Here is a 20,385-nt window from a genome sequence, read left to right as displayed (position 1 = left end):
AGATATTTCTAAAAATCCATATTAATGTTATGTCTTTCTGATTGGCAGGGAGAGCGCGCTGTGTGCAGTGCAACGGAAGAATGTCTGCAGGAGATAAACATGAATCAGCAGATCATGTTTTTCCTGTTGCAGCTCTGCCGCTCAGACCCTGACAGCCGGAAGTGACGGAGGATGTCGCTGCTGCGTCCACTGGACCTTAATGTACAACTAATCTAATATTCAGAGAAACGATGCAGATTGACGAGAAACGAGAGTTTATTTGTCACACTGTTATAAATGGGGCACAGGCTGAGCTCACAGCCCTCAGGCAAGATATGTACTGTTCCTCTTTCTCTCTCTGTCTCCCTCTCTCTCTCACACACACACACACACACACACATACACACACACACACACACACACACACTCAAACTATCTACACATCTTCACAGGCAGAATGCAGCAACTCACTTCCAAGGAGAGAAAATTAAAACAAAAGCATATACACAGTATCTACTCCTCATTATTGATCTATTTTACCAGCATACTGATGGTCATGATGCATTTTAATTCAAGCACAGGGCATCGGCTATAAAGCAGTAAAAATAGGCCCACAGCATTTAGCGGATATGAGTAATGGCAGCATGCTTGCACATGCACCCTGCACTGCACCGACCCTCTCATTATGTCAAAGGCTCTCCATTCACAGTTAGCCACTGGCAATAAGTGCATTTCAGCTCAGCCAGCACATATGAAAATGCTGGGAGAGGATATTTTGACTTGCCATACGTGAAAAATTGCCACATGGAAGGTATTTATGAGGATCAAAAAGAGCAAATTAACAAGAGCAAACGTTGTATTTCAACAAAAAGTAAAGTCACTGTGGATAAAAGAGGGTTTTATGGACGGAAACCTCGAGGAAATCTCAAGAAATACTCACGCATCCAAACACACACTCACAAACACATAATAAAAAAACAATATCAGTTAAATCTTAACGTCACCGACAAGCTTAATTTTTTTTTACAAAACATCTTGTAGCACACATGTTACCCTGACAAAATATCCAAAAAGTTTAGCATTGCATTTATAAATTAGATACACTGAGTAGTAATTTAAATTACACATTTATATTATATATTTTAAGACTGTTAAACCACAGCGAGAGGCTCAAAGTGGGCAAAAGGATATTTTCAGAAACAAAAAAAAATGCTCTGACAGAGAACCGTCCAGGCAGACAAACTATACAAAGCACCAAACTGAGGGTAAATGTACAGCCAGAGTTGCCACTAACACGTGATATCCATGTTTATTGTCTGAAGGTCTCAGAGGGAAAAACAGCAGGTGGCGCTGCAGCCCAGCTCTGCTGCCAGAGACATCACTGCTCTTTGTCGTGCATCTGCTGCTGCATCTTGTTCAGCATCTCTTGCATCCTCTTCAGCTGCAGACACACAAAGAAACAAGTGGTTAAACTCTCCGCAGAATAAATCCTCGAAGGTTTGCAGAGAATTTGAACATTAAACCACAGATGAATCGTTTAGATCATGTAATGCTGAAAGAAGCCTTTAAATCAACAGCGAGTGTGTTTAATCTTAGATTAAAGATCATACGGATTCTGGCTTAAAAATAATAATCACTGCTGCGAATTTAAGTATACAGACGAGACTCTTACACATATGTAATCACTGAAGCGCCGAAAAAACACGATTAGATTCACTGTTTTATCAATGAAAATTTTGATTTTTAGTCCCAAATAATAAATATTAAACGCTCTATAACAAATGCCTGAGAATAAAACCGTACACACGGTTGGAAGTAAGTTGGAATAATTTAGGTTTCAGACACAATCCTCTGTTAATTGCGGTTGCATTGTGACATGTTTGGAAGAGATTGATGAATAAAGTTTTGATAGTATTATAAGTATTTGTACTGTTTAATCACATGTACAGGACTGACTTTGTCATATTGTGCAGCTGGTTTGAGTTGTTCATGTTAATGGCTCAGTGCAGGTTGTAGTAAGAAATTGACAAAATGACTCACTGAAGAAATACAGTTAGTCGTCCTTTCTTTCCTTATTTTTGGAGTATTAAACCCTATCCTGGTCATATTTATTGTATGCATCTACATGCATTTGCCCCTAATGCAAAGCTTTCATTGTTAAAGTTACACTACAGAGGTTATTATATGTACAGTAAATATATGATTTTCACTGCCAAAGATATATTGATTGTATTTGTGTGTTTTTAAATATTTAGGCATATATTTTTTGCCCAGCTGCCCAGTACATCCACAATTTGCTGGCCACTGCTGTGCTGGTTAAGGGCACCTCAGTGGTGGTGACGAGCTCTGCTTCTCACTTTCCCCAACCAGATTTATCCTGCTGCCCAGGGATTAAACCGAGGACCTCTGATCAACAGCTTACTGCACTAACCTTAGGCCACCACTGACCCCAAACGAGTGAACCCACTATCTTAAAATGAAGTGATTAAGTAGCACCGAATAGTTTATTCATTAGAGGTTCTCCACTGGGTGAACTGAACTTAAGAAGATAAGTTAAATGAACTAAAGACATTGTGTTAAAGTAACAGCCTTTTAGTCAAATAGCATATGTAATTAGTAACACATGCTTGTAGTTCTTCTACTTTAAAGTTACAGGAAATATTATGTCAGTGGTGAATGACTTTAATGCCGTCAGTTAATTTTGCTCTGAGACAGGGATTTCATACTACACCTTTCAAAAACGCATCTGAGATTAATTCATAGAAATTTAAAAAATCTTCTGACGACAAAAACAAAAACATTTGCTGTTAGGGGAAACTGAGAAAAGTTGCTTCTTACCTCCTCATCTTTCATTTTGATGAGTTTCTCAGTTTCCACATCTGGAGTGGAGAGCGGCAGGATGGGGATGGGACTCTCCATACGGTTGTCCTGAGCCAGTTTACTGAGAAGAAGAAGAAAGGGGGGGTCGTGAGGTGAAGCAGGCAAATCTGTAGTGAAATCTGTAAACATCAGCAGTTATCGGAGATGTTTCCAAAACAATGTGTCTCTCATGCTTTCCCATACCTGGTCATCTCCTGTATGCACTGCGCTCTGTAGTTCTCGTAGTGGACGTCGCAGGTCACATCTTTGAGGTCGTGCATGTGTGAACGAATCAGCATGTTCCTCAGTTTCACAAAGTCACAGTGCGACTGGTTCTCCACTGAGAAAAGACACATGGAAAAATTATTAATAATCCATGTTCTGACACTCAAACAGCTGCACGGATAAATAATATATGAACGTACCTTCAACAATTCCCCAGGGGTACAGTCTCCCTCTGACTCTCTGCCCGCGAGCCTCCACCACCGTGTTACTGCCGATCACAGCGAACGGGGTGCACTCCTGCACACAGAGACATGAGGGTGCGTTTGTTTTGTTAACCCTGATGTGGCCAGAGAAAGCTGACTGAGCATGCTGGGTCCTGGTACACATTCACACACTTATACACATTCACAAAAGCCCAATGAGCGGCTTGCGAGAGGCGTGACTCTAACTGTTGAGACGCAGAGAAAACAGTTTGTTGTTTGTTGTTTGTTTTTCTTGCACAGATTTTCCAAGCTGATCAGCGGATTTATGTCGTAACATTAACAATGGCTTCACTGTTGCAGGTATTACAATACAAAGCAGCGCGAAGACTTGATATCTAGTTTTAGCTGTATGTGTCCAGGGTTTCGAGATTTCTGCCTCCACTACAAATATAATGGACAGGAATTTTATTTGTGGTGCTAAAAGCACTAAAATTACTTTACAAAAACATCATCTTTTTAACTTTAACTGCTGTTATAAAGGAGGTAAACTGGAAAACTCAGATGTGACTTTTCAGTGCTTTGAGACTGAAAACTGATATTATTTTTTCGTGGCTGGACATCCCAAGTGTGAGAGAGAACAGCCAGCTCATGTCCTTTAGATTCTTTTGGAAAAGTTGGACATTTTACCGGAAGAAATGTGTAAAGGTATAATAAGTAAATGTTCTGAATTAAAATGTAAAAAATCTAAATCTATGTCTAAAAATATCAAGACCTGTGTTATATATTTCACTGCAATGTGTACTTACATTATACCAAATGTTTTCGAAAATGTTCAAACCCAGAGAAACCCATAATTTTAACAAGGTTACAGGCCGTTTCATTTGGTCAGTAAAGGACTTTTTGTCCAATTTTTATGGTACTATTTTACCAGAGTTATCAGAAAAAAAACAAGCTGAGCAAACATTAGCGGCAGCTCATATCGCAGCCCCTATGGTCAGTCCTTTGTCAGCATAGAAAAAAATGCTTTTTTGTTTTGTTTTTGTGTTTGTTAATTTTGAAGAGGAGGAGACTTTTAATCAAGTGCACTCTGTCACAGGTATCTGACTCACCTTCAGCTCTTTGTCAAGTTGTTTAAACTCTTCATCCTCATCGGAGTCACATTCGGGGAACTGGTACACTTTGATCCCAAACTTGTCTATTTCCTCTCGTATCTAAAGACAAATCACATTAATGGTTACAGCGACCTATCTGCATACAGTAAAACATGTTGAATTCACCTGTGAAGCTGCAGGTCTGTGACTCACTCTGTCTTTGAGCTTTTTTATTTCGTTGGGTGTGAGGCAGTCAGCTTTTGCGATGAGTGGAATTATGTTCACTTTTTCATGCAGCGCCTTCATGAACTCCACGTCAACTGGACGCAGCCTGCGGAGAGAAATAAAGAGTGCACATGAGAGTGAAATAATGAAAGTCCTCCAAATCAAAACAGTATGAAATGACGACTATATGCAGTAAAAATGTGTGTGTGTGTGTGTGTGTGTGTGTGTGTGTGTGTGTGTGTTATTACCCGTGCCCAAATGGTGGGATGAAGTAGAGGCAGCAGTGGACTCGGTTGTCCTGGATGTTTTTTCTGTTCAGTCCACTCTCATCCCTGAAGTATTGCTCAAACTGCTGATCTATGTAGTCTGTGATCGGCTTCCAGCTAGGACACACACACACACACACAAACACACACACACACACACACACACACACGCACCCATCAGAAACCTCATTAGCAGCTCCTCCAGGCACCGTGAATTTAAGCCAGCAGGCTGATTGATGCACATGTTAGAGCACCAGGTCTTGCAGCTCACCACTCGTTGTTGTTGACAGCATCTCCAAACCCTGGCGTGTCCACGATGGTCAGCTTGAGCTTGACTCCTTTCTCCTCAATGTCTACAGTGTGTTTGATGATCTCCACAGTTTGGTTGATGCGCTCTGCAAAGCACGCAAGGAAAGAATTTGGTATTTTTTATGCTGTCATAGCATGACTGATATTATTCAACTTATTACAAAGCTGCTTTACAAATGCATCCGACAAAAAGATAAGGCTCTTGAGGAAATTTCAAGAAAACATAAAACACATGAAAATCATTTCAAAGCTCCCACTAAAGAAAAGAATGCGCAGCTGGTTTGTCTGCACTAAATGTTGCCTATTAATGAAAACATGCACCATCTAAACTGGACTTCTTCAGTGCAGCTGCATGACAGAGTGAAATGTAGGATGAACAGTGGTCCAGTTTACATAAATACCAAAGCAGTGCAGATAACAAATAAAATAAAACCTCACCTTCAGCATTCAGTAACTTCCTGTCTTTGTAGAGATCTGTGAGGAACAGGCTGTTGACCAGAGTGGATTTACCCATACCAGACTCTCCTGCACACACACACACACACACACACACACACACACACACACACACACACACAGAAGGTCACAGAGTGTAAATCTAATCTGAAATAAATCCAAATAAACTAAGATGCTCGTTTATTAAATACACCTTGAACTGTATCTTCAGCTACAAACTGACCTGCAACCATCAGTGTAAAATCGAAGCCTTTCTTCACAGACTTCCTGTGGACCTGGTTGGGCAGAGTTGCAAAACCCACATACTGTTTCTCCTGGGGGAGAAAAAAGAAAAGTCACAAACAAGAAGGATGTGTTATTGCATGCTTGGAGAAAGAAAGTAACAATAACTGAGGTCTCCGGTCATGACTTGGACCTGAGTCAGACTTGAGTCACAAAATTGATGACTTTAGACAAAATCAAAAAACGGACTTGCAACTTGAATTGGACTTTAACACCAATGACTTGTGACTTCATTTAGACAAGACAAAATATTAAAAAGTATGTTATTTCCCTTTTTTCCAGAATCAACTAACATTTAAACTATTCATTCGTAGCAAGTCAACACTTAATTCCCCATATCTACTTTGAACTTATCCAGCAGATTTCAATAAAGGTGCAGAAGAGAACTGTGTTAACTCATGTTCCTTCACTGAGTGCCAGCTTGCAGTAGTTACTCTGTTGTAAAGTGACATTATTGTATAGGACTCTTAACTTCAAATTAGGACATGCAAAACAATGTCACGGTCCAACTTCTGTAGAAGATTTGTTTATTTTCTTTATATTATGTGACAGTTAATTGAACAACTATTATTGTTGGAAATAAGACACTTTTTCCCACAATTTTCTGATATTTTTAGGCCAAATAGTTAATCCATTAATAGACAAATAACCAACAGATGAATCAATAATGAAAATATTTCTTTATTGCAGCAGTGTTGTCCTGATTAATGTATTGATTGTTTAGTCAATTGAGAAAGCGATTCCTTCAAATTGTTTGCTTTGTTCAATACTTTTGCTTAAGTAAAAGATCTGAATAATTTTTCCACCACTGCAAAAGACAAACAAAAGTAGATTATCCTCATATTTAAATGAATGAATTTTGACTAATTGCTTCAGCTGGACAATAAAACATCAAAAAGCAAAAAGCTTGAAAACCGAAGCAGAGACCAAATAACTGTGAGACTGCTCAGAGGGTTTCTAATGTGAAAACAAAATGTATCTGGCTGCGTCAGATGCAATAAAAATGACCACAACAGACAGACGGCGTCTATAATACAAAAAATCTACAACTGCATGGAAAAACACGTGCGCAGCATTCCTCTGTCAGCAGCTGAGAATAAACCAGCGTCTCAGATTTTCCACTAAAACTCTGAGAGAAACACAAAGAGAGCCACAGGATACCAGTCGCTCACTGTGTCACACAGAAGCTCTCAGTCCTGCAGGTTTTTCTCTGCTGCATCTGGCAGAACGTCATCTTTACCCTACTGTACGTGCTGACATGTGTCAATATAAATACACACTCGAGGCCCGTGGAGAGCATTCACACACAGACAGAAGCTACATTCAACAGACCTGAAAAGCTCTTTTTTTCCACTCAACAAACACAAATAAACAGTCAGAGTCCTTATAAGCTGTCATAACTTGTCATAGGCATTTCCGACAGCCCCCTCCAGTGAAGATTAACAAAAAAAACAAAGCGGTGCAATCAGTGCATGGCGGACACACTTGTCAGAAAGCCAGAGAATGAGGAAAGCTTGAGATAAATCACTGAGTAATCATAAAAACACAGTAAATCTGTCACTGGAGGTATTATTACGCACCTCCACAGAAAGCAGACAAAAGATGCTGGCAGTGACTCTACAGATGTTAGAGCTTCTTTTTTGCAATTATAAAGCCACCCTTAACTCTATCTGACTGTTTTTCTTTGAATTTGAACTTTTCCTGATATTTTCCCTCTTTTTTGTCTAGAAATTCAACTTTTTTTTTTACCTTCTGCCTGGCTGTTCTCACTCGTGGGCACAGCAGACGTTCCACCAGTTTTTCTTGCAGCATGATGGCATCCATCCCAAACCGCTCCAACACTGACAGACCAAAATAGCCACGGGTCTCAGAAAGTTGAAAAACAGCCCGGCAGGGAGCAGGGGAAAAGCAAATCTGAAGCCTTGAGACCTTGATAAACTTGTCTCCGGCTTTGTGTCCACTTCCCAAAGTGTCTCTAACACACCTCTTTCCTGTTTGTGCTCTTTAAATACGTGCCTTTTGTTCCTCCTACTTTCCTTCTCCTGATGCCTTTCCTTTTCTTATTTTATTCTTTCTTTCTTCTGCCCTGCAGCAGTCCGACTCCCTGTTCAGACAGGTACGGAGGAATTCTCACTCAGAGGGAGGGAAATGGAGAGAGGGAGTAAGAGAGAGAGAGAGAGAGAGAGAGAGAGGTGGCAATTTGAGGGAGGAAACAAGGGAGGGATGGAAGAAGCAAACGTCTAAAAGAAACTCATTCATTCAGCCTGTATTCCCTCCCCCAGCGCCGACAGTTGAAAAATAAAACTCTACACAGAGAAATGTAAGAGAGGCAGAGGGAGAAAGGAACAGGCAGGAAGTTTAGACGCAAAAAAAGAACTAGTTTGAACTTGACAGTGACAAAAGCTGAGAAACAAGTGCAAGTGCAGACCTGTGGAGTGAGTTTATCAGATTAACAACTAAATTAACTCTGTGAGTTGACAATGAGATCTATGAGGGGCCTTTGGTCAAACTACACAAGTATTGATGGTAAAATATACTTAAAGAAAGTAAACAGTAAAACTTGTGGCTGTGATTCATACATGGTTAAATGACTAGCACCGATATTAATTCAGAAGTGGCGCTTAACTGTTGCACCTGGTCATTAAACAACTCTTTATAAAGTTATGATGTCTAATTCACTCCTAACATAGTGGTCGGGCCCCTAAAGGGTCACATGATACAAATCTGAGGGGTGGTGAGATGATTAATTGTGGGGGGAAAAGAGTTATAATGCAAAAAACCTGTATTTATTTTTTGGGACTTGACACTCCTATCTTCTATATCTGAAATATTGGATAATTTCACCTATTTGGGCCTCAAACAATTATTTAAATGAAATAATCCTAAAAGTTGACAGAGAAAATGTCTCTTTATTGGAGCAAATGAACATCTGAAATGTGATAAGGGGCCACAAGCCAAAAATGTCAGGAGTGACTGGTTTATTGCACTGTGCTTTGTTTTTAAATATTTAAGGTAAAATTTTAATCTGAAAAAATAAAGCTAAAATAAAAGTACTCGACTGAATAAGTACCTCTAAATTTAAATACATTTAATCTTTATTCTTTTATTTTATCAAGATCAAATGAATAAATAATATAATAAATAAATAACTATAACTAAGCAAAAACACAAATAAACATATTTCCCACTCTATTTATTTTATATTGATCTAAATTCATATATATATCTTATATTTTAAATCAACTAATCAATTTAAATTGTAAGGTTGTTATCATTATTGTCATTATTATCTGAAAATGTTGAGGAAGCTCTGGTCTAGACTGTAATGAAAAGTAGATCAGCGTGTGTGTGTGTGTGTGTGTGTGTGTGTGTGTGTGTGTGTGTGTGTGTGTGTAGAGGTGAATGAGGTACATTTCATGGCAGAGGTTGCGGCCGATTGCTTCCAGATGTGATGGTGGTGTGTGTGTTTGTGTGTGTGTGGGTGTGTCCGGCTCATACATGATGTGGGCTGCAGAACTCAAAAGCTCTTTGAAATAAAAAACCCTTTTTTTTTCTTCTTTTCTTTCTTCAAACTAGGCACACCCCGCGGTGATGCCACGTACAGGATGTGACAGTCCCACTTCACTCCACCGGAGGGCGACAGACCAATCAACTCAGATTAAAAGTTGATGTTTTGAACCTGCTGATGCTTCTTGAAGAGAAGAAACAGTCTCAGCAAACATAAGTTTAGAGCTTAGAGATGCTTGACATAGAGTTTAGGCCATTGTAGACGTGAAAGAGTGTGTTAGTGTGTGTAGAGGAGGGTGGGGGCCAATCTGAATAGAAGAAAAGAACAGATGTCTTGACATGGTATTACAATAGCCCCCCAGATAAACCCCCCCACCATCAGTCTCTCAGTGGCCAGCTGTCCCTTTCTCACAAGAACGTCTAAATATAAATGTTTGCCGGTCACACCTCTTTTGTTACTTCTAATTTCAACATTACGTGCAATTAAACATCTGCCATCACTAAGTGAAGCCAGAAAGTTGTGTCCTGTAACTTTTTCATTAACACCCTCATGTCATGTTTCTGTTGCTGCTCTTAACTCTCATGTAAACATCTGTTATTTTAGAAATGCACGGAGCTCCTGAGTTAAAGGTTAATATACCAGATGAGAATTTGAATAAGCGTCTATTTAACCACAGAGGTGAATAATTTGTATCCATAGATACAAATTAATCTGGTGACAGGTGTTAACTACCTGAGGGGTCATTCGCTCTCCTCAATTAATTTCGGCCCTGTTGCATTGTTTTGGGAAAAAATATAGATAAAAATATAAATTAAAATTGGACGATAATGCAGGGTATTTTTTAACAATGTGACTACATTGTGAATGATAGGTTGCAACCTACTCTTAGATCTTTGACCCATTTACTGTGTGATTTGAGTTCATCAGAGTTAATTCTAACATTTAGGTCGCCTAAAAATGTCTTCTTCAGTATTCGCTTATAAATGTACCAAAAGACATTCTGAGGAGTCGGCTGTTCATTTTAATGGATACACTTTGCTAACCAAGCTAGCTAGCTAACACTAGCATTGGCTGATAACTTAGCATCCTACTCCCCAGCTCATCCCTTTTGTCCAAATATGGTCACTTCCAGCTCCAAACAAACAAGATGGCAACAGCCAAACTGACAAATTTGAGGCTTCAAAACTGTATACAACAAACCACTGAGTGATGTCATAGTTGCTACATCCACTTCTTTTATTCAGTCTATGCTTCTACCTCTTGTGAAATGGGAAAGCTAAAAAAATAAAATACAACAAAAAAACAATAAAACAAAAAAGCCCCAAAAAACTAACAGAAAGATGCAAAAGCTAGCCACCTCAGCCTATAACTGCACATCTGGATAAGAAAGCTGAAAACTTGCAAGAAATTGTCATGATTGCTGTTACTTAGTCGTACTGAATGTTGTAAGAAGAAGACACACTCATTGTTGCCGCTGTGGAGTGGCTAAGTTGTCAAAGTTGCTAGTCGGCATCACCTCTTAGGCCTCTTCCAGCTGATCAAACACACAGCGGGGAGGTACGGCAGGTGCAGAGGGACAAACCACGAGTCAGGACTAATGACATGAAGCAGGGCAGCAGGTGCTGAGGGGGAAACCTAGAAAACATCTTCAGACTCTTTAGATCTCTATATGTTGTGGTTGCTTTTAGACACTGTCTTGATTGTTGCATCTATTTTCTCTCTGTCTTGACTCCCTTCTGTGAAGCATGTCAGAAATACTGCTGCAAGTAACGATTATTTTCTTTCAATTGATTTAGTCTTTTAACGGACCAACCACCTAACCCTAAAAACTAAAAACTGAAAAGTTTAAAAGCACAAGAGAGAGAAAAGATTTTTCAAAATTGTGCCAGATAAACTTTCTGTCAATCAACGTAACAAATAATCGAGTGAATGCACTTTAAATGCTTTGAAAAGTGACTTTATGAATTAAGATGACTTACTTACTCGTGCTACCTATATGTCATCTGGACATTGTGTAAAGAGAAGTGAAAAATATATACTGGATCAGTACAAAACACTGTCTCTTTGTGCTTCTAAGTTTTTTGTTATCTATTTCCTCTTTACAACAAATACAAGAGGAGACTTGCTGTCAGAATATTAATAATAAATGCACCATGACTCTGTCGGAGGCAGAGATCCAGGGATCAGCCACTCAACCAGCAGGCAGCGCTAAGCTTCTTCCTCTCAGGCAAACAAAGTCATAGTCTTTAAGGAAACGACTCTCAAAAGGCCCCAGCAGCCAGATCTACTGCCAGGACACACACACACACACACACACAAATATAAAGCCTAATCCAACTGAGTCTGCTCCAACAGCGTACCCATCATTCCCTGCTGCCAAACACTTTTAGCGACAGTGATGAGACATCTCAACACAAACACACAGTCAGACTGAAAAATACTTTTTTTACTGACCATGAAAAGACTCATCACACATTTAACAACTGATGTTCAGATTACAGTTCAAACTGCAGGACCTCTTCAGATCGATCTACTGGTTAAGATGTTTTTCCAATATAATGTATGTGAAGTACCCATGGTGACCTATTTTGTGCAAAGGTAGACTAAAATGTCTTCCTCAAGTCAAGGTATCATCACCTGATTTGAATAAAACCCCAGTCTTTCTCTGATATGGTGATGCTCTGCAAAGTAGAGACTGTCTTGTCTATATGGAAATATATTTTTTTAAAGGGGAACTCAAACCCCTTACATTTCCATTGAGTTGCGTTGTTATAAGACTGCAATGTTTTATCTGTGGCAAACCATGTCATTGCAATTGTATGATATTATTAAATTATTATTGTAAATGCTAAAATGTAACACAATATAATAAGTAGAGGAGATAGTATAGTTCATAGTCATAAAACTGACAGTTATAAAACAAAATGTCCTTTTTTTCTTTTACACTTTGCAGATTTCTTCGAGCAATTCAAATAATATTTAAATAGAATATTCTTTATAATATCTTTATATCATATATATTCTCAGCATAACACTAAGCTGCTCTCGAGCAAATTCTCGAATCAAGTTTGAGGAATAAGTGGTGGTCATAAAAGTACAACTACATGCAAAATCTACCCAACTTTAGCGATACTGCTCTGACCGGTGCATATAACTGGGCTGAGAATGGTGTAATATGCTCCCGGTTCAAAGCAGCTAGATGTCTGTGATGCAGCAGTAAAGAGCGGTGACCTTTACTGATGACTTCTCTGCATCTCCCAGCCGTCCAGCTGACACTTTCACACCATTAACCCCAACTGCTGCCTGCATTTGTTGCCTGCCTACCAGCGAGTGAGGCAAGAGAGGGTAAGATAAGGGGAGATAGGAGGGGTGAGGGTGGGTGAGACAGAAGCAGAGGGGTACAAAAACAACATAAATGGAGCCCCTGGCCTCCTCTCTCCCTCCCTCCTCTGGTTTCTCCCCTTGGAGATGCAAAGCCATGCATGCACTCGGCTCTTTAACATGCTAATCTGACAGTACGTAATTGCTCAGGCAACAATAAAATTGCTTCACTGAAGGACACTCGGCCATCGCAGCCCAGTTTTAGCATCCGCCCATTCAGTGACAATAGACACTTGAGAGAGCATGGCTGTAACCTTGAACGGTATTATGAAGACGTATCCCCCAACATTCAGCAGAGGGATTCAATCAGATAAATACTGTCAGGAAAGGTTGGAAGTTCATTACCATGAAGTCACACACTGTACTTCTTTTTAATCAATCCTGCTTACAGTCCTACTGCTGGACGTACTCACTAGACCACTAAATTTGTATTAATCCACCGCTGAAAATAGTCCCCAACAAATGCACTGTTTGCTCCAGTTTGAGTGCTTAGCTCTGTGAGGTAATTAAACTATTTATTTGTAACCTGTTCTGTCTTCAGTAGGAATGAGTGGGCTTCAGGCTGAGTACGGAGGTCAGAGGGGTTTTGGAGAAGAACCAACACATGGTAGGTTTTGGTCTTTTCTTTTGATTTGATTGACAATAAGAAAAATGCATCAACCTTATAAGAATCAAATGCCTTTTTTTATTTTCTACACAAAAATGTACTTTATGTGATTGATTTATATATAATTAATATGTGTGTATTATACAGAGAATGGTTATGAAATAATCTTAATTCTCTTAATTCGTTTTCCTTGGATTTACTGCTCAGACTCCTGATCTGTATTCCCAAAGAACTTGTAATCCCAAACATATGAAAGCCAACAAAATACTTGAAAAGATTTTTCAAAGAATCTCTCTATCTGGGTCAGCCTCCAGTTACTTTCTAAAAGCTTCTTGAAGTGCACAGCCGAGACATGACGGGCACTGCAGTATTCCATATACAGTAAAACGCAAAGAAGGAAACGAGGTGAGCTGCTTCAGGTGCATGACAAAACACAAAGCAGCTCACACGCTCTGCTGGGTCAGTACATGCATGTTTGCAGCATGACAAAATGAAAGAATGTGCATGTGAACACACTGCAGGGCAGAAACCTGTCAAACTCCTGAACAAGAATGAAAGCACCAAATGTCACAGAGGAAAAACACTCTAAAAAAAACACCAGGCGTGCAGAAGCCTGTCAGTGGGTCAGTTGTCATTACAAACTGATGCTGTGCAGTCGACATTGTTCAAATGCACTGAAATGTATTTTATATTGTAGTGAATTTTTAAAATAGAGCCAAAACTCTCAGGTAGATTCTGGGAAATGTGTGTAAAATGATGCACAAGACATCAAATATGATAAAATATTTGATTAAATAGTTATCAAAAAAGTTCAAAAATTCTTGGATCAGCCACTTTCTCTTTTTCTTCATAAAACTTTTCGTTTCTGCTGAGCCACGGGGGGTCCAAATCCCAATGTAAATGCCCCACCCAGCCCCCCCAAGTTACGTTTGTTCGTGCTCCCCAGCTGGTCCACACTGAGAGCTGGTGAGGGTCCCATCTGTGGCAGCGGGACAGACGGGAGGGTGAGGGGAGGGTGGAGTGTATCTGAAGTGAAGTGACACACATGCACGGACGCAAAAGCATCTGACCGAACATCTGTTCTCTGCTGCTTCAGGGGAAATCAGCGTGTTCAATGTGATGTTGACCTGTTTCACTTTGACAGTCAAGACATCTCAGATAGACAAGACACACCAAGGTGTGACAACGCTGACATATTTCCTCATAGTTATATTTAAAATACCACTTCCTTATGAAGCCCGCTTAATAAAGAGTTGTCGGCAACAAGGAGACTAATTAATGGACAGATATAAAGAAGGGAACCATTTATTTTGCAGAAATTGGCAAATAATAAGTGCAGAGATAAATGTGCAAGGGACTAAACTGTTAAAGTGTTCTTCATTTTTGGTTTGCCAAGTAGAAAAAAAATCTCTTTCCTGCCTAGTCATTAAACACAATATGTCCTTTTCTGTTGTTCTCATGGTCTCATATATTAAGATCCAGTTGTCTGATGACTAAAATCCTTTATCTGGTAAAAATATAAATACACGGTCGCCCATAAAGTTGGAATAAAATATTTTTACCTTTTTCCATGAAATTATTGTGACAATGTGAATTATTCTTTACAGATAAAGTGTATATCCTCCCTAAACTTTATTAATCAAACATATCACATTGGAAACAAAATCACAATTAACAGAGGATTGTGTCTGAAAGTAAAATGATTCCAACTTTATGGGCGACCGTGTAGTTAAAACCAACCAAGATCTAAAAACTGTTTAGGAACAATGGGGGCATAAAACTAGATAAAGCTTCTGGCAGACAACCACAATGCTGACACATACGCACATCGGTCGAGTCCTTTGAAACATTTTAATGTGGAAAGATAGATATTATACCTTCAGTAGTCAAGTTATTGATGAAGGCATTGATAAAGCAAAAAATCATGATAATTATTAGTTTAGGACTAGGGAAATTCACATGAACAACCCCTAAAGTGGTAACGTTAACACTGTGAGATAAGGAGTGCCTCGGTGGAGGTCTGTGCTCTCTGAGTGCCATTCTTCATAACTGAATTTGGTTTATGAAGGCCAAAATCACTATTTTTTTGCAATCCGTACTTGACATACAACCCAATTTCTTCTTAGATGCTCAATGTAGATCAAAAAAAATACCATGAAAACAAAAGAGGAAGAATACGGATCAGAACAGATAAGTAAAAGATAAAAATAACACAATTTTCCTTCAATCTATCACCTATAAAACAGCCGCTCACTTTGTGTCTGTGTTGCGTTCTGGTCTGCTGAGGTTCAATCAGGGGAGAAAATTATATTTGTGGCTCTTCTATGATCGATTTCTTCTCTATGATGTCTTTATGATTGTAACATTCTTGCAAAAACTATAATGAAGCTTCTGCTATTTATGTCTTAACTGTGTCACTAAAACCCAACACTGAACTGCTTCTTAACGGACCACGTTTTGCCAACTCATGCTTCTGTATTAGATGATTGTAGCAGCGCTGGAAATGTCTGAACGTGACATTGAATCATTCAGTCAGTATTATTCTGGATGTGCTTCATTCTATATTTAATGAGCCTTGTGTGCTTCACTGTAACAAGGTGACACATCTCCGATTGTGATTTTTCTCTTCCAGTTTCTGATCTATAATGAAATCATGTTTAGTGTTCAACCACCCACACACAAAATAATCACAGCTCAGGATTGTGGGTAGGTCAGATGGTGTCGTCCACGCACTTCATATCAGAGAAGTGATGAAAACAGATTTTAAAAAGACTGTTGCCTGGCAACGTAATAGCACAGCAAAGGAAGTGATGGGAATGTTTAGGGCGGTGTGAGAGAGTGAGACGTGGAAAGAGGAAGAGGAGATGGGAGGGGAATGCTGTGAAAATATTGATTTAGGATTGATTATCAGTTATGAGCCTTTCAGCAGTTATGAGCTCATCGTTCTCTGAGCGCTATTAGTGTTTTAGTCCTCCTCCGCAGCCTGGAGGATCCAGAATATGAGGTATTTTTCTCAAAGTGCCCAACAGGGTCAGAGTCTGTGGAGTATGTGGGAGTGAAGAAGGTGTAAAAACTGTAGTAATCTAAATACTGAGCCAGAGTGAGTCACTACACGTTCAGAAGTGGATGAATATTTATAACAGTTTGACTGTAATTTTAGGTTATTTTCACTGTTTCTGCACAAGCTGTAAATGCTGCATCTGCAAACACATCACTGCAACTTTCATACTAATCCAGGTTTTCCAGCAATCCCCTCATAAGCTTGTATGTCAGTGTGTGTGTGTGTGTGTGTGTGTGTGTGTGTGTGTGTGTATGTGTGTGTGTGTGTGTGTGTGTGTGTGTGTGTGTGTGCTGTTGTGGTGGTGGTACCATGTGATCACAATCATTTCAACCTGGATTTGTTCCAACTGTGAATTTTTGGGAGAAGGCAAATCTGTCTGCAACCTGACCAGCTTATATCTGTCGGCTGTGAGGGGGGTGGAGGACAAAGGGCAACCAGGGGACTAAATACTGGACAAATATGTAGATAGGAGCCATATCTGTTGCCACAGAAAATGCTAAATATGACAGGGTGAAGAGTCAAGGGTGAAGGAGAGAGACCAAGTGTTAATTTTTGTGCTTCTCATCCACATATAACAATTCCTCGAAGCATCTTCCGAAAACGTTATACTAAATTTCAGTCATTTAGCAGATACTTCAATGCAAACTGGGTTTGGATGTATGTACATTTATTACAGTACTGTATGCAAGTACAATTACAGGTGATTGTTCTTTACTTGAATTGAATTAAAGCAACATTATACAACTTCATACCTTATAATAATGATGCTACGCTGACTTGCAATTGAGAGAATGGTGCCACTGTTATTCTCAATGTGTGCCTCAAACGACTGTTATTGTACTATACACATACACACACATATGCACACTGTTATGCAATGTATGAATTATACCTTGTAATCGAGGAAACTAATGCAGGTAGCAAACTGTTTACACTGCCCTGATGTAAGCTGCACAGATCTGTTTTACGGCTGATAGGGAAACCGATCACACAACAGTAAAGTGTACATCCCTGCCAATGTCCAGTGTCTCCCATACACTGAATTATTTGTGGCCGCCTTGCCACAATATCAATACTGACCACCACATATTGATTTTCTTTTTCTGTTCCTTTACAATTTAAAACGAAAACCCTGCAGTCCCTCCCGCTCACTTCCAACCAGTGGTGGAAAAAGTATTCAGCATCAAAATTTACTTAAAGTATCAAAAATAAAAGTACTCGTCATGCAGAATGACCCCAATCAGTTTGTTATATAACATCCTAATATATCATTGGATTATTTGTATTGATGTATTTAAATAAGCAGCGTTTTAACTTTCTCAAGATAGGGCTCATTTTAACTACTTAATATACTGTAATGAGGTCTAACAATAAAAATATATGATCACATGAAGTTGATCATGTTTTTTTTAAGTTAAATGTTGACCAGAAAAGTAACTACAACTGGCAGTTAAATGTAGTGGAGTAAAAAGAGCAATATTTTTAAAATGTAGTGGAGTAGAAGTATAAAGTTACATATGTGGAAATGTTCAAGTAGAGTACAAGTACCTTAAAATTGTACTTCAGTACAGTACTTGGGTAAATGTACTTATTTACATTCCACCACTGCTTCCCAAGGAGGACAGAGTTAGCCAGCTCCAGAGACGGACCTTCATTTAGCAGCTGTAGCAACTTGAATTAAGCCAGCACAAACCTCAGCACCGTGGGTCCCAGCAGACTGGTGCACAGCGTCAGCCCTCGCTGCAAACCTTGCGGCATCGACAGAAAGTTTGCTGATCTGGCAGGGTGACGGGGCAGTCCAGGATCAGACCCCCAGTACTGGGGCTGGTGCTGGCTAAATTCAAGTTGCTACAGCTGCTAACTGAAGGTCCATATTCACAAGAGCAGTGGACCACTACAAAACATGCACCAATTTGCAAAAATACAAATTCCTTTACATTTATTTTATAGCTATTGTTACTCCTTTCTTGGATTATATAATATACAATGTTATGATAATAAAATACAACTCTCTGAGGACCTGAGGGATTAAGATGCTGACCATATAATCTCATTGTCCATGTTCTTTCTCACCACATTTTCTGTCATCCCTCAACTGTCAGCTATCTAAAATGGGCCGAACTGGCTACAAAAAAACAAAACAAAAACAAATTACATAACATTTGAAAGGTACTATTTTGTATAAACTTTTCCATAAGTATATTGAATGCTGGTCTTTTACTTGCAACAGAGGTCGTTTTTTTTATTTTTTTATATTTAGTCTGCATTTATATCAATGAGTCTGAAGCACTAAAACTGCTCCAATAAAGTAAACATTATGGCCATGAAGGTAGGAATAATTGCAGGGCAGTTGTATTAGACTGAATTTGTTTTAGTTAGCTGAATCCAATAAACTGGCAGCAATAGAATAAATAGTTATGTAGTAACGACATAAAATATGCCATAAGTGTTCCTGTGTGTTTTTGCTATTTCAGCTTGTGTTGATGCATTTTCAGCTTTAAGGTTGACTTTTTGAGCTCCACTTGCTCTCAATTTTAATTCTGTTAAGATTCAGGTTTGCTGATTCATCCCACACACTCAGCATGTGCACATTCTCCTCCATGCTCATCAGACACTATATGCCAGGAAGAAGTGGGGGAGGAGTGCCCAGGGTCATCAGAGATGCGACCTCCCCTGCAGGCTCATGTGGCAGCTGAACAATGGTCAGGAAGGTTCACTAAAGACAGCGACTGTAATCACGAGTCGTGCTGGTGTAACATTGATAATTAGGCCGGCACATTAATCTTCTTAATGACCGACAATCGCTAATAATTCTGGTGAGAAGAGGAGAGGAGAGGATGGAGAGGAAGGAGGCTGCCTTTGGGTACCATGTTGGCAGCTCGCCTCTCGTGACGCCGCCTGCTCCACATACGCGTCTAAAAATGAAACCTAACCCCCCACCGCCTGTCAGCCTGCTGATCACAGCTCAGCCTGTGATGGCATGGCTGTCCTCAGAGCATCTTGCGTTTGTAAAATTGACCGGAAAACGCGCACATCAGGGGTGGCGGAAGGAAAAAAATGTGCGATCCGAAACGTAAATATTGCTGGCGCTACTGCAGCCGAGGCCGTCCAATGCGAGGATATATTTACACAACGCACTAAAGAGAAAATGCATTCTAAACAGCAGTTTAAAAAAACAAATAAAAAGGATGTTTCTTACCTCTGTGCTATCCTCTATTGGTCATCACAGGATGGATGAGGAGGACGCGCAGGTGCAGGGATGCAGAGCGACGCCCAGGGAGACAGAGACATGGATCAGTCATAGCTCTGGTTCACACTACACACATGCCTGGGAATAAAATACAGAAAACACGCTCACCTGTTTTCACCGGGATCCGGCTCTTGTACCTGATGTTGCTCGTCATGTTAACCACTCTCCTCCCTGGATTTTTACCGAAGCGACGGCTCACAGAAAGCGGCCCCTCGCCTCGCCTCCAAACCCCGGACAGACAGCAGGAGGGCGGGCTGAGCTGACAGATGAAAGCCCCTCCTCCTGCTCCTCACAGCCAGTCACAGCGCAGAGTTTACTACAAGCAGGGGACCAAAGGGTGCCACGAGGGGGTCTCACTGACATTAACCTCTACATTTTATATCGCTTCTCTGTAGTATCCAGTCAGAAACAGACTTTAGATCAAAACAGGCAGCCCAGAAGGTTACAATGCTTATTTGTTTAAAAAAACAAATATTTTAGAATCTGTCCCACAAAATGATCGCCTAGGTCATTTTTTGTCAAAATTGTTATGCCTAAATCATCCCCTCATGGTAAAATCACCTACATCCTCAGTTGATCAGATCATGTGATTTTACCCCTTTAAGATCATCACTTCTTTGACAATTTGCCACATTTATAGGCATCAGATAAGAACCCAGCAAAGAAGAGCTAGAGGGAGATTG

At 39.8% G+C, this 20,385-nt stretch overlaps 1 protein-coding gene across 2 annotated transcripts; it reads right to left on the bottom strand.

Moving 5' to 3' along the window:
- Positions 1 to 803: 803 nt before the first annotated feature.
- Positions 804 to 19,909, bottom strand: septin5a (septin 5a). 2 transcript variants are annotated; one of them, XM_059336555.1, is made up of 12 exons: positions 19,811 to 19,909; positions 19,652 to 19,665; positions 5,837 to 5,927; positions 5,596 to 5,682; positions 5,120 to 5,243; positions 4,831 to 4,965; positions 4,571 to 4,688; positions 4,376 to 4,477; positions 3,264 to 3,360; positions 3,043 to 3,178; positions 2,818 to 2,920; positions 804 to 1,420 (listed from the first exon to the last, which is right to left on the bottom strand). In XM_059336555.1, exons 1-12 carry the CDS (start codon positions 19,854 to 19,856, stop codon positions 1,358 to 1,360), a joined length of 1,116 nt encoding a protein of 371 aa, XP_059192538.1. In that variant the 5' UTR covers positions 19,857 to 19,909; the 3' UTR covers positions 804 to 1,357. The 2 variants fall into 2 exon arrangements, with proteins under 2 accessions (XP_059192538.1, XP_059192537.1); XM_059336554.1 differs by lacking the exons at positions 19,652 to 19,665; positions 19,811 to 19,909 and adding an exon at positions 7,645 to 7,958.
- Positions 19,910 to 20,385: the final 476 nt, after the last annotated feature.

The sequence above is a fragment of the Centropristis striata genome, chromosome 7 (assembly GCF_030273125.1).
Source record: "Centropristis striata isolate RG_2023a ecotype Rhode Island chromosome 7, C.striata_1.0, whole genome shotgun sequence".
Taxonomy (NCBI): domain Eukaryota; kingdom Metazoa; phylum Chordata; class Actinopteri; order Perciformes; family Serranidae; genus Centropristis; species Centropristis striata.
Note: the sequence above shows the minus strand (reverse complement) of the source record. Positions and strands in the feature narration are given on the sequence as shown.